Below are 15,683 nucleotides of genomic sequence, written 5' to 3' on the forward strand. Positions count from 1 at the left end.
ATTTAACTTTATAATCTTCTCCAGCAGTGTCCGTGGTCTATCAACTTCAGACAAACCCTCTCATTTGAAACCTTCTCTACCCAGCTGATCTTCAACATTTGTCGATAGCACCATGTTTCAAAAGTATTAATTCGTTTCATGGACCCTGAAGAAGGATAACATGTTTCTGATCCACACCTCTGTACTGACCATACGTAACACTCGAGGAAGCGGATTCTACTTTCGATGTCTGCCTTTCAATTGCGTAGTAGATCTCTTAGCTTCATGAACTGGGTCTTAGCCATACCTATTCTCCTTCTGATCTCAACTTCACATGTCCCATCATCTGTCAGACAACTTCCAAGATATTCAAACTTTCGCACCTGTTCAATGTCCTGTCCATTCACTTGTAACGATACCATCGTGAATGAGTTTTTAGTGTTTGTTTTGCTTACCACCATCGATTTTGTTTTCTTAGGGTTGATTTTTAGTCCGTAGTCAAGGCTTTTCTCATTCACTTTATTCAGCATAATTTGCAGATCACATTCGCTGTCAGCTAACAACGCGGTGTCGCCCGCATGGCTGATGTTATCCACCTTCCGGCCTCCGACTGGAATACCTGTCTCCTGATGGTCGCATTCCCAAAAAATCCATTCTCCGTAGAGGTTGAACAAATGCGGTGAGCCAACACAGCCTTGCCTTACGCTTCATTTAACACACGCCCATAGTGATAGCTCGTTTTCTACCCTGACCGCCGCTTTCTGATTCCAATACAAGTGCCCAGTTTTGACAAGTAGTTCATTCACCCAGAATTTTAACTTTTTTTATCTTTCTACAGATGCTGCCAGGCCAGCCGAGAGTTTCTAGCCTATTTTATTCAGATAATTGTAAAGAATGCTACTATTCCACTTCCCCTAGCTAATCACTATAATTGTAGATTAGCTAGCACAAGTTTAATGTAAATTGTTATGTAACACATAGAATCACAGGATATTTCCCCGCACCTCGAACTAAAACATACCCATTTCTGATTTCAATGCAGAACATTGCTCCAGGCCACAGGGGACTAACCAGGGGTCCTCCAGTAATCCAGGCCACTGCCTGCCCACAAGGCAGCCACAAACGTCTTTGCTTTGCTGGTCAAAGGTCACATTTTTACCACAGGTTGATTTCAAAATTGTCCCCAGTGTTTCCAATTGAACAATTTAGTCCTGGCCATTCAAGTAAATAACAATGTGGCATTGTTTGAGGGCCTTTATACTATATCTGTGTTAGTTTAATGTATTGAAATCTTAGCACATTCTGGGTGTGATTCCGAGATAGTTATCTCTGCAAAGTTGTTCACACAGCAATTTACACCAAAAGGCAGAATGTCAATTTAATAGTCATTTGCAAACATGGAATGCTGGCCTCCTATACTGTACAAAATTGAAAGAAATTAAGATTTGGAAACTCTAAATGAATGAATCTCAATATAAATACACTACAGGTTTCCCCCGCTATTCGAAGGTAGAGCGTTCCTATGAAATGGTTTGTAAGCCGGAATGTCATAAAGTGAAGAAGCAATTACCATTTATTTATAGGAAAAATTTTTGAGCATTCACAGACCCAAAAAATAACCTACCAAATCATGCCAAATAGCACATAAAACCTAAAATAACAGTAGCATATAGTGAAAGCAGGAATGATCTGATAAATACACAGCCTATATGATGTAGGAATACTTTTCCACAATTATTGCAGCACTGTCCACCGCAGCAAAAACCTCACCGAAGCGCTCTCGGCAGCAATCACGGCAAAAACACGCGGCGCAAGCTCTCCCGGCAGGGACACGCGGCGCCGGGGGCTCCCGGCAGGGACACGCGGCGCCGGGGGCTCCCGGCAGGGACACTCGGCGCCGGGGGCTCCCGGCAGGGACACTCGGCGCGGGGGCTCCCGGCAGGGACACTCGGCGCGGGGGCTCCCGGCAGGGACACTCGGCGCGGGGGCTCCCGGCAGGGACACTCGGCGCGGGGGCTCCCGGCAGGGACACTCGGCGCGGGGGCTCCCGGCAGGGACACTCGGCGCGGGGGCTCCCGGCAGGGACACTCGGCGCGGGGGCTCCCGGCAGGATCACTCGGCGCGGGGGCTCCCGGCAGGATCACTCGGCGCGGGGGCTCCCGGCAGGGACACTCGGCGCGGGGGCTCCCGGCAGGGACACTCGGCGCAGGGGGAGCCCGGCAGGAACACTCTTTCCAGTAACCTTTAAGCTATGAAGCTACCAAATAACACATAAACATACACAGACTATATAAAGTAGAAATAATGTATGCCCAGTGTAGTTTCACTTACTGGAATCGGGAAGACAGTGAGCACACTGATGATGGTGTGTTAGGCTGAGTCGTCGGAGGTTGGGGTGGTGGGAGGTAGAGGAGACTGGGGTGTCATCTCATCGTCATCTGTTTCCATCAGGGCAGGCAGGTCACCTTCTTCTATGTCTGCCTGCCTCAGTGTCGAAGGTCAAGGTTCGTCATCTGCTGTGGCTGATGTGGAAGGCTTGAAATGCAACAGTATGCTTGACTGCTTAGCCTCATGCATTTTTCTATCATACAGTTCTTTGTAAGCACTCAAACCATCCTGCAAACCTGCCCTAAAACTACGTACCCTTTCAAAATTCAAGTCGTACTTTTCTGCAATCATTGCAGCGTTGTCAATCACGGCGAAAATCTCACGCAATTGCTTCACGTTCAGTTCCTGGACGTCTTCACTTTTGGGCCATTTGCTACTGCATTCGGCTTCAATTGTTATCCTTTCCTCTTCATCAGCTCTTCATCTCTTAGTTCTTGGTCATGGGATGTCAAAACCTCAACATCATCTTCATCAACTTCCACAAACCCTTAGCCCAACTCACTATATCCTTACTTCGTTCACCACAATCGAAACACTTCATTATGTCTAGTTTTACGCTAAATGTAACACCCTTACGTGCTCTTTTAGGCTTTTCCGATACCTTAGAATTCATCTAGCTAATGGATGCACAAAATAAATCGACATAAAGCACAAATGCTCACAGGCATGTGTTTAAGCAATGCCGGCTAGAATGGAGTTCCGAGGGAGGAGCTAGTCGGCTCGGCGCGCGCTGCCTTTTTCGTAACAGTGAAAACAGGTAACTAATGCCGGTCTTTCGTAACAGCGAGTTGACGTAAAGTGAACGTTCGAAAAATGGGACACACACACACACACACACACACATATATATATATAGGCATATATAGGCAAGAAGTTAACGCAGTGAGCCATACAAAGAAAAAGACTGGGTTAAGCTTACCCATCTGATCATGATACTGGAGAGACCAGTTTTCCCTCGATCTCACAGTTGATCGAAAGAGATGATTAATTCATTCCTGCTCCTACACTAGCCTTGGCCTGTTTTTCTCCTTTTCGATTAAACCACCATATCCAGTTGTACACATAAAAAAAATCATGTTTCTTATTTGGTGCTGACCTCAAATGAGAAAATATGGTTAAAATTCCTCCTTACAAAAGTCCAAAGGAGGAAATAGTCCACCAGAATTATGATGAAATCATTCAGAACTATGAATATAATACAGACATAGTCAAGCACATAGCAAGTTTTGTACTTTTACAAATGTGAAGGCAAAAAAAGTGTTCTGTGGTGGTGGAATATGGGATATCTGACAGGTGAGAGGAGGCAGGTTCAAAGGGGATGTTGTCTGCGCACTTGATTTCTCTCTCTCTTGTTGCAATGTGAATACACCAGTTAAAGACATCTCCAGTGTGCGAGCCTTTACTTAATATAAATGCACAAACACAATGAATTGGTGATGAGTACAAACCTGAATGTCAGAAAATATCACCAACTGCACCGGCAGTTACAGGACAAAACAGCGAGAGTTAAACAGTACAGAGCAGGCCGTCACCAACAAATGTGTGAGTAATAGTGAAAGTCGTGCTGAAGTGAAAACGACGTGTCGATAACTTCAGCCGGGATGTTGCCGAAATTGATAGGTCCTAATGAAGTCTCAAAGTCCTATACAGTTTTGTATTGTGAACAATGCGGAGGAGCAAGAGGAAGCCCCTACACTTCTCAGCTAAATGGGCCCAAGAACATCAGTCTCTTACACAACTTAATAACTCCTGAAAAGCCACAAGCAAGACCTTCACCGAAATTGCTACAATTTTACAAAGTCACTTTTGCCCGAAACCACTGATAATAGCCGAGAGATTTAGATTTCACAAGAGGAACCAGTCCAAAGATGAAAGCATTTCTGAATACATTGCAGAACTGCGCAAACTTCCTCAGTACTGTGACTTTAGAGATGGATTTTCTGATGCATTAAGGGACAGGTTTGCACATAACATACATAGTCAAAGCACTCAAACAAGGCTACTGACAGAAAGAGGCCTAACCTTAGAAATGGGCAGGGATCATTGCAATATCGTTAGAGACTGCAGCAAAGGATGTAACAGAACCACAGAAAAGGAAGTTAAAATGTGAAATGAAGAAAATGTCCCTGAATGATGCAAAAAAAAAACCAAAAATGTTATTGATGTGACAAACACTCCCATGATGCAAATGACTGTTGGTTCAAAGAAAAACTCTGCAGGAAGGATCACAGATAAGGTCACAGAGAGAGAGTGTGTGAGGCCAACAAAAAGCACAACTGAGTGAAAAGCCTCAAACACAAAACTAAGCAAACGCATAAAGTTATTGAATGTAAAACAGAATCAGACAACATAGAGTCTGACAATGGTGAACTGTCATGCCTAGAACTGCATAATATTAATGAAGTAGATCGCAATATAATAGGGATCACAATATAAGTATGGTGTAAAACCGAAAATGGAACTGGACACATAGTCAGCTTTGTCTATAATTTCAGAGGCTGACTACAACAGTCTGCTTTCGAAGATACTATTAGAGGAGAGCTCAGTGATACTAAAGACCTACACAGGTGAAAAGGTGTTCCCCCAAAGGCAAACTGAAAGTGAATGTGATGTATGGAGGCCAAACACAACAGTTAGAGCTTTATGTATTTAAAAGTGGAGGGACAGCACTTTTCAGATGTAAATGGTTGAGAAAAATTCAACTCGACGGGCACTCAAAGCGCACTGTGAGACATCAGCAACAACGGCAGCTCAAGTGGTAGCACTAATCGGAGACTGGCACAGTTGCTTAATGCTAATGAGAAGGTGTTTGAGAAGGGGATCGGAAAACTCAGAGACAAGAAGGCCAGAATTGAACTGGATGAAAAAGCAACACCCAGATTCCATAGAGCGTGTCCAGTGCCTTATGTACCTCATCTTAAAATGGATGCTGAACAGCAGAACTTGGAGGTGTCTGGAATTGCCTCCAAGGTTGAGTGGAGTGACTGGGCCATGCCCATTGTCCCAGTGTTCAAGATGGGGAAGGCCAGAGCCATTTGCGTATGTGGGGATTTCAAGGTGAGCAACAACCTGACGCTGTGTACCGTGTAATATCTCCTGCCACGAATAGAAGACAGTTTTGCATCCTCGGCAGGCAGGGAGAGGTTTCTAAAGATTGACTTGTCACAACCCTATCTGCAAATGGAGATTGAGGAGTCAAGCAGGAAATTCCTCACAATCAACACTCACGAGTGTCTCGCCTTTGGTGTTGCATCAGCTCCAGCAATTTGGCAAATGAGCAATGGACCAAGGTCACCAAGATATCCCAGGAACACAATGTGACTTTGATGACATCAATGTGACTGGCAAAGATGATGAAGTGCACCTCCAAAACCTTGGTAAAGTGCTCACCAGGCTGAGAGTGTGGTCTATGAGCAAAGAGAGAGAGAAATGAGAGATTTTCAAGTATGACATCTCATATTGTGGATGTGCCATTGACAAGCCTGGCTTACATAAGTCACAAAGAAAAGACTGAAGCAGTGCTACAGACACCCAAACCAGAAAACTTTTCACAACCCAGGTCATACTTAGCCCTTGTTAACTATTACCACTGGTTTCTTCCAAAGCCATTGGAAGCACTGTTACAGACAGGAGCAAAGTGGGAATAGTCAGAAAGACGTGAAAGAGCATTCAAAGATGAACTGCTCACCCATTATGACCCATCTCTGCCCATCAGACTGGCATGCGATGTGTCTCCTTATGGCATTGGAGCCATTTTGTCAGACCTCCTGAAATCAGATCTACGAAGGGAAGTGCAGAATGAACAGTTCTGCCAGTTGCCAAGTGAAGCAGCAAGGAACTTTGAGGTTGGACAGGAAGTCCTAGCACGCGATTACTTAGAAGACAAGTGGACACTTGATGGGACAGCTACAAGAACTGGACCACTGATGTACACAGTGGATGTTGAGAGATCAGACATGGAGACGTCATGTGGACCAGATACTAGATGCTCAGCCCAAGAACACACCTAAGTCAATTGCATCCAATAAGACGGGCACATTACAGTCACCGGACTTGCCTCTTAGTGATAATGGCACTAACAGCAACGTGACACTGGCAACTGAGAACGTTGTCTTGGACAAGACACCCACCAAACCTGATGCCACTCCACTGGTCCAGAGGAGTTACTCAGAAAGAAACAGCAAGCCACGCAAAAGACCGAGCCTTTAGAACTGTGAGGTTAGTTATGGACTGTTATTGTGAAAGCATGTTTACTTGGAATAAGGGTTTATGAAAGGGAAATTGAATGTTTTGTACATATACAGTTTTATGTTGTATTCATCTAAAGGGGGAGGAAGTGTATTGTCTATGCATGAATATTGCTCTCTCTCTCTCGTTGCAATGTAAACACACCAGTTAAAGCCATCTGCTGCGTGCGTGCTTTTAGTTAACATATGTAATTGTGCACAGACACAACACCTGAAATGTGTTGCCTGGTAGGGTGGTAGAGGCAAATACATTAAAGGCTTTTAAGAGACATTTGGATTGGCACATGGATGTGAGGAGGATGGAGGAATATGGACATGGTGTAGGTAGGAGGGATTAGTGTTTGGGTGTTTTTGATTTGCTTTTTAGCTGGTTCAGCACAACATTGTGGGCCGAATGGCCTGTTGCTGTGCTGTACTCTTCTAGGTTTTATGATTTCCATCCACCTTTTTTTCAATCTGGAGGCTCCTGCTGAAAATTAAGCTCATGGGGATGAGAACAGGATCAGGCTAAATGTTCTGTCAAAGACTTCTTTGACCTTCATACATGTAAAAGTACAAAATGTGGCATGTGCCTGCCACATTCAGAATATTTGAATGATTTCAGGTTCTTTCATCAGAATGATGGTGGATTCTGTCCTCTTCATACAGTTTGCAACCAGGAAGAAAAAACAGGTATGTTCTTCCGGAACGGTCACCCTAGAAAGGCGGCGAAAAGAAACCTTACAACTAATATGAAATATTCAATGGGAGGAAGATTCAACAATAACTCAGCTCCATAATCCCAAGTATTTCATAACAATATGTTTTCAGTTAAATGCTGACAATCAGCCCAAAGTAGACATCAAGAGTTCATGAACAAGAGAGAGGCAAGGTTTGGCAGCGCCCTAGAGAAAGAAATTGGAGAAAATTCCAGATCCCTGAGCCCAGATGGATGAAAGCAGCGAACCAACAATGGAAAGAAGAAATTGGGAGGGATGCAGAATTCGATTAATGCAGAGTTTAAGGATTATAGAAATCAAGGAGGTTAAAGGGATGAGGAGGGACAAGACTACAGAATGACTTGAATGCAGCAAAGCATTTTCTAAAATGGGATGCCCAAGGAGTAGAAGACAACACTGATCAGTGATTATGGGATTGATTTCTTCATCCAGACTGGTAAATCTGTGGAATGCTCCAACAGAGAAGCAGTTGAGGCAAAAAAAGCATCTAACACATTCATTCCTTTGGCTGACGGTGTGTGGGGAGAAAGCAGGAAGACATACTGAATTTGGAAGAAGGGCCATAATCCCATCAAACGACAGAGCAAACCGGAAGGGCTGAATAGCCTTCCCCTGCTCCCTTGTCCTACATTGAAGACTGTGCATGTTAAGATAGAGGCAACAGAGTTTTGAATGAGCTCAGCTCTACAGGGATGAGCCTGTCAATGCTAAAAGCATGGAGGGTGGGGAATTTGCCAACGACAGTGTGATGCCACCCTTGAAACTGGAGCTGCTGCTCTATTCTTAAATTAATGGCGCTTAATTAACATGGCACAAATCTCCATGTAGCCCAACGAAGCATACAATATTCACATACACTTCATATTTCAGTGCACGGACATCAAATCCAATAACCCAGACTGGACGAAGACAGTCTCTACCCGAGAAATTTATCTCCAGCCTGCAGCAATTAACACGAGCTGGAAATGAGAGATGTTGTTTGTCTGATGTAATTCACTTTCTGTTCCTGAAGTTTTAAAGTTCCCCGAACACATTAAACATATAAACCCTATCTTCCCGATAGATCACTGGGATAGAGGGTTTTGTCATGTGAGGAGAGATGAGACACACTGGGAATATCCTTGAGTTTAGAAGTGCAAAAGGTCATCTGATTGACCTCAGGGTAAATGGATGTTCAGACGCAGAGGTTACAGATTCAAAGTAAGTGAATAGGTGTTCATGACAAAGATTAAATTTCTTTGCCCAAGGAGTAGTGAGTTTTCAGAATTCTCTACCCTAAAAGAGATGTCCAGACTCAGTCAATCAACATATTCAAGAAAAATATCAGTACATATTTAGATAATTGGGGAGCCAAATTTTAACTAGTCTACACTGGTCACCTACAGGCAAGTCCATTCCAAGACAAAATCATTTTAAAAATGGCAACCTATCTTCAGTGGAAAGGACATTGTGGTGGAATGAAGACCAACTAGGTAACCACTTCTGCCACGGGGTGGTACAGCAGCATAGAGGTTAGCACAACAGCTTACATTACCAAAGACCCTGGTTCAATTCCTGCCACTGGCTGCAAGGAGTTTGTACGTTCTACCCGTGACTGCGCGAGAGTCCACAGGGTGCTCTGCTTACCTCCCACAGTCCAAAGGCATATCAGTTGGCAGGCTAATTGGTCATTGTAAATTGTCCCGTGATTAGACTGGGGTTAAATCAGAAACTGCTGAGCAGCGTAGCTTGCACGGCCAGAAAGGCCTACTCTGGGTTGTATCTCAATCAATCAAGTTATTTATTAAATCAATTAATTAATTAATACTCCAGTCAAAGTTAATATTCTGGCCAAACAGTTTCTCGGTCATCTCAAAACTCAATTGCTTGTGGCATCATAGGTAGAGAATAAAGCCAGTATTTCAGATATGGAGAACTTGGTCATTGCTCCAATTACTGTCCTCCACCACAATGAAAACCAAGACATCAGCAGACAGCAAGCAAAGTTCCACTGTTCCCTTTCCATCCTCAGTGTTAAAATTCCCTCCTGCTACTCCACATGGATTCATACAAGGAAAAGTTACCAGTTGCACAGGAAAACAGATCAACGTTAGTATGTTTAGAACCACACTGCAGCAGGAGTCAATCCCCTGCACATAATCTCACAATGAATAAAAGAGCAGTGAATGATAAAGTTCTGAAATGAAACTTGCTTCCTACAATATACATGGAAAAACACTCAGGGAGCCACTTTATTAGGTACCCCTGCTCATTAATGTAAACACCTAATTAGCCAATTACACAACAGCAACTCGAAGCATAAACACGTGCAAATGTGGTCAAGAAGTTCAGTTGTTCAGCCCAAAAGAAATGTGATCCAAGTGACTTTGACCTTGGAATGACTGAGATGCCCGACAGGGTGGTTTGAGCATGTCAGAAAGTGCCGATCACTTGGGATTTTCCACACAGTCTCTAGAGTTTACAGAGAATGGTGTGAGCAGCAGTTCTGTGGGTGAAAACACCTTGTTAACGAGAGAGGTCAGAGGAGAGTGGACAGACTGGTTCAAGCTGACAGGAAGGCAATAGTAACTCAAACGACCACACATTGCAACATTGCTGTGTACAAGAGCATCTATGTGTGCACAACATGTCAAACCTTGAAGTGGAATGGCTACAGCAGCAGAAGACCCTGGACACTCACTAAGAGGCCACTTTTTTCTTTTGGGATAGGAGGCACCTAATAGAGTAGCCACTGAATGTAAATGACTGATGAAAGTTCAGAATTAAAGATGTGTTGTGCACTGAAACCTGGATATTTTTCATTGAATACAACAGCAGAATATAAATGTTATCCTTAAAATACCTGAGGCCAAATTCAGTACAAAATATGTTTTCTAGGATCCACAACATAGTAAATATTTAATATGATAGTAATGAGACAGGGTTAATTAATAATCCTTTTGTAGCCGTTATGGAACAGTGATCACTAGAGTTTTGAACAGAATATGAATGTGATGGAGTTCATTCCAAAATTTAAAGAAAGGAAAATAAAGCTGGGAAGAGAGGGTTATCTGGTGTTTGTCAGCAAATCTACATTAAAGCAAGCAGGAAATGCCTAGCAATGGGAGATTGGGAAATTATTTTGGAAACCAGAAATTAATAAAAGGGGGTTAGAATATAAGAGCACACTGGCAAGAAATAGAAAACTAACTGTAAAAAGGAAAATACTTGAGAGGTCAAATGTGGGTTTCTCACAGAGGGAAACTGGAGAAATTTTACTTGGGAATAAGGAAATGGCAAATAAAATAAACAAGTGTATTGCACCTGTCTTCATAGATGAAGCTACAAACTTCCTGCCAGAAATAACAGAATCAAGGCTCTACAGAAATTGAAATAAAATAGTTTAAGAAAAAAAGAGAACCAGAGAAGTTACAGGCTGAAAACTCATGGACCTGATATCCTGTCTCCCAGTTTTGAAAGAGGTGGTTACACAGTTAACAGATGCGTCATCACCACTCGGTGCTGGAATGGTGCCTGCAGATTAGAGGGTAGCAATTCTGACCCCACTACTTCAGGGGAAGCTCAGTGAACTGTTAGCCTAGCAGAAGGTCTTGGCAAGACTGCGCCGGCAGCACTGTGTTCAGTGGTGGCTTGATACCCCCAATAAGTACATGCACAGGGGGAACGCAAGACAGGCTCATTCTTGGGAGAGCAAGTTTGCTATAGGTGGTGGGACTGAGTAAAGAGGTTTGCACTCTCCACTTAGAAGAATGAGAAGTCATCCCATTGAAAGTTACAAATTTCTTCCAAAGTTCAAAAAGTAGATATTCTTCCCCACCCCCCCCCCCCCCCCCACACATCTGAAGGGTCAGAATCAGGAACAATTGCCAGACCATTTAAAATTGAAGAGGAAGACAAAGCTCCTCATTTTGAGATGGACAATCTTTGGAATTCTCTGCCCTAGTTGGGATGTGAAGGCTGTTGTCAAGGTGTTTGATCAGGTTTCTGGATAGTACGGGAATAAAAAGTAGGGACGGTGCTGGAAAATGAGCCTGACACTTCCTGAACAACACAGGAAGATATCCCAACTTCAGTCTTCTCAACTGAGCAGACAACAAGGACACTTGCCCAAATACATTTTAATTGCCGACTCGTCACAGGACAGAGACCCAGATGCAATTTTAACTGAGTAGCCTGAAAACCACAGAAGTTGCAGTCATGTCCCAATAAGGAAACACGAGTTTGAACGTGTAAAAGCTCAATTTTGTGAACAAACTTATTAAATCAAAACCTGTCCTTCAGTGGGTCTCTGAAGAAGTGGGTTCATCAGGCCCCACCAGGGCTGCTAAGGTCTCCTTCCGTAACGTGCAAAATAAAATCACAAATTCACAATAAAATGACAGGGGCAGGTCTAGCAGCCAGACTTACCGCCTGTGAGTAATGGAGGAAGTCAGCCTAAGGGATTTTGGATCATATCCTATCTTTCCAGCCCAACACAATTCAACTACAGTTAAAAATAAGGTCTCATATAATCCATTAGTTTATAATGTGCAAAATAGAGATGGCAAGCCCCAATACCTACAATTTTTTGCACAAAGCTTATCTGCCTCCTTCAAGTTCAGGTTTAATTGTAATTCAACCATACAGGAACACAGCCAAACAAAACAGTGTTTCTGGATTGACACCAGCTGAAATATCACACACTGCTACTTGCAACCCCCTTCAATACTTCTGCAGATTTCTATTGATGGAATGGAACCTTCAACAGGGATAGACATGCCCCAAACGCAAGCTTTACTCAGCAATGATTCATTGGAGCACTTTCCTCCAAAGAAGCTTGTAGGCTCCTGCTGATGAGAATTGAGCGCAAATAAATTCAAGTACCAATGGGCTGCTGAGATCCACTTTTCAGGGGTAGCGTTAAAACCGAGGCTGTAGCTCTCTTCTCAAGTGACTGCAAAAGATCTCAGAACTCTTCTGAGAGCAAGGAATCAAACTTTCACCCAAGCCAATCCCCATCAACTTATCCAGTTCCTATCAGTTTTCACTGTTACAGAATTCCCAAGGGGTAGCAGTGAAAACTTTTAAAATACTTCTTGACTCTGAAATACACCGGATCTATGTATAGGAGCAGGGGTGTGATGTTGAGGCTCTATAAGGCACTGGTAAGACCTCACTTGGAATACTGTGTGCAGTTTTGGACTCCTTATTTAAGAAAGGATGTGCTTACATTGGTTCAGAGAAGATTCACTAGAGTGATTCCGGGAATGAGAGGGTTAACATATGAGGAACGTTTGACCGCTCTCGGACTGTACTCCTTGGAGTTTAGAAGAATGAGGGGGCACCTCATAGAAACATTTCGAATGCTGAAGGGCATGGACAGAGTGGATGTGGCAAAGTTGTTTCCCATGGTGGGGGAGTCTAGTACGAGAGGATTTGACTTGAGGATTGCAGGGTGCGATCAGAACAGAGATGCGAAAAAAATTTTTAGCCAGAGGGCGGTGAATCTATGGAATTTGTTGCCACGGGTGGCAGTGGAGGCCAAGTCATTGGGTGTATTTAAGGCAGAGATTGATAGGTATCTGAGTAGTCAGGGCATCAAAGGTTATGGTGAGAAGTCGAGGGAATGGGACTAAAGGGGAGATTGGATCAGCTCATGATGAAATGGCGGAGCAGACTCGATGGGCCAAATGGCCGACCTGCTCCTTTGTCTTAAGGTCTTGTGGTTTATGTGAGGTTGCTGAAGGGCTGGTATAAATGAAAACTTTTCTTTGAATAATTACATTTCACTTGGTCACTGGATAGTTAAGAGTAACACACACCTCTCTCCCTCGCTTAATTCAACAACGAACAGTGAGCAAAATACTGATGGCCAGAATAAAGGTAATTAAACATTGTCTTTGGTATTCAGATAAGGTACCTTTCAACTCAGTGCAACATAGCAATGTCCATCACAGGTAAAACTCTCCTCACCACTGAGCACATCTACACAAAGCACTACAGCAGGAAAGCAGCATCCATCAGCTGCCACCACCCAGGCCAGGCTCTCTTCTTGCTGCTGCCATCAGGAAGGAGGTACAGGAGCTTTGGAACCCACACCGCCAGGTTCAGGAACAGTTATTACCCCACCCATAAAGCTCCCGAACCAGACTGGATAACCTCACTCACCTCAACACTGAAGGGATTACCAAACCAATGGGCTCACTTTCAAGGACTCTACAAACCATGGTCTCAATATTTGTCATTTAGTTATTCATTATATTTATTTTGTTTGTCCTTTGTATTTGCACAATTCCATATCTTTTACCTTGGTGTGCAAGTTTTCATTGAGTCTATTGTGTTTCTCTATATTTATTTTGAGTGTCCGCAACAAAATGGATCTCAAGGTTTTATATGGTGACACATATGTACTTTGCTAATAAATTTGCCTTGAACTTTTTTTTAAAGCCAACTAACCCTTTTTTTTGTAAATCAGTAGTCTCTCGCCAGGCCGCTTACTTCCTGATTGATTCGTCGCTGGTACATTATGATAGGTCTGCGGATCTTTGGCAGCCGAGGTAATATGACCGCATTGTAACAGTAAGAAATCTCACCTAGAGTTAAGCTGCCTCTCAGCATAAACCCATTAAACAAGCAGTTCAAGCGAAGGGCGAACTAGAACCGTCTCCTTCGCCAAGGACAGCTGCAATCGGATCGCGGCTACACAAAGAAAGCGCGGTGGCAGTGGCTGGGAGGGAAGCTGGATGAATGTGAAATCGTGCGTTACTTACCGTACGTCTCGGCGTATGGTCTTCAAGAAGACTTCCACGAATTTGTGACCTCCCGATGCAAGGTAAAACGCGCAGGTGGTGACTGCTACCAGCGTCCAGGGCATCCTGGCCACCAGACGCTGCACGAAGAGCAGAACCGTGCATGTTGCTAATCTCCACATCGTCAGCCGCGTCGGAGCTAAGAGACAGAAGCACAAGGTGAAGGGCGAGAAAGGAAACGGGGAAGAAACCTCAAAATGCAACTGCACAAAAAGAGCTCCACGATGTCAGCATGAAATGGGGCCACGATCGCAGAAATAAAGGCTGCCCTTCTCGGCAGCCATCCAGGCAAACTACAATTGCACCAAGCCGGCAGGGCACCCATTTCTCTAAAGAGAGCCACCCCGGCACATCTTCCATCGCTAAAACTAAACTTTTCGTCCTCCCTCACTATATCGCCTGATCTCGCTTCGTTTCAGGAAGGAAAAAACTAAATTCGGAATGAAAAACATAGTCCCAGGAACGCTGGATTTGCAGCAACCCGACAGCACCGCACTTACTCGCACCAAGCGCCCTGCGCCGGTCGCTTGACCCTTTTCCCTCTGCTCGTACGCGCTTGATTGACAGGCGCGCTGACGAATAGGGTAGCGCGCTCTGCCCGGTCTGTGCGGGGGCTTCACTGCACATGCGCCGGGCAACCCAGGACTTCGGTGGAATTGTTTGATGAAGTCCGCCTTTGCTGTTAAATTCGGTTAAGAATTTAATACATGATTCTGCTTTAACGGTACAGAATTAGATCTTCTAAAGGAAGAATTGTTCCCTAATAATTTAGTTATCTTCTTTTGGTTAGCTGTTATCTCACCTTGCAGATAATCTTGACTTGATAACTTTGCCAGAATTCTCATTTAATTCTGCTTTTGAGTAGTTAACGTGTACATGTTAAAATCTTTATGAGGTGCCTTTTATATGTGAGGGCTCATTTTTTAGGCCTACCTAAGAGACCAGATGATGAGGCCTGCTTCTTTCATTTTTTTAAATTTTGATTTCTTAGAACCAAGGCTCATGGTCTCAGAATGAAGGATCAGCCATTGAGATTAATATCTGAATAGAGAGAGTAGTAAGAGTTGTAATTCTCTACAGAGCAAAGAATTTATTTACTTATTTATTGAAAGATACAGCCCTTCCAGCTGCACCATTTAGCACTCGCTCCCTCACCTAATCACGAGACAATTTACAATAACCAGTTACGCTGCTGTCTGTAAGGAGTTTGTACATTCTCACCGTGGCCATGTGGGTTTCCTCCCACAGTCCTAACCGGTTGGTAGGCTAATTGGTCATTGTAAATTGTCCAGTTATTGGGCTAAGGTTAAACTGGGATGACAAAGATAAAGGGCCAGAAGGCCCTGTTCCAGGCTGTAGCTCAGTAAATAATTGGTACTTCTTTGGACTGTGGGAGGAAACCTGAGCATCTGGAGAAAACCCTTGCATTCCATGGGGAGAACGTACACATGGAGGATGCCGGGATTGAACTCCAAACTCCGACGCTCGGAGCTATACCATGGCACCCATCTAATAACGCTCAGTCAGTGAGTACATTCAAGGAAGCAGAATGGGAGATCTTG

At 43.8% G+C, this 15,683-nt stretch overlaps 1 protein-coding gene across 1 annotated transcript in view; it reads right to left on the reverse strand.

Moving 5' to 3' along the window:
* The window catches only part of slc27a4 (solute carrier family 27 member 4), a 62,474-nt gene extending 47,806 nt beyond the window's left edge, over positions 1–14,668 (reverse strand). The window contains exons 1-2 of the mRNA XM_073052811.1: positions 14,622–14,668; positions 14,083–14,260 (exon numbers count right to left, since the gene is read on the reverse strand). Of these exons, the coding sequence (XP_072908912.1) occupies positions 14,083–14,243 (161 nt within the window). The 5' untranslated portion in view covers positions 14,244–14,260; positions 14,622–14,668. The remainder of the gene's footprint in view (positions 1–14,082; positions 14,261–14,621) is intronic.
* Between the last annotated feature and the right edge of the window lie 1,015 nt (positions 14,669–15,683).

Source organism: Hemitrygon akajei, chromosome 7 (genome assembly GCF_048418815.1).
Source record: "Hemitrygon akajei chromosome 7, sHemAka1.3, whole genome shotgun sequence".
NCBI classification, from domain to species: Eukaryota; Metazoa; Chordata; class Chondrichthyes; order Myliobatiformes; family Dasyatidae; genus Hemitrygon; species Hemitrygon akajei.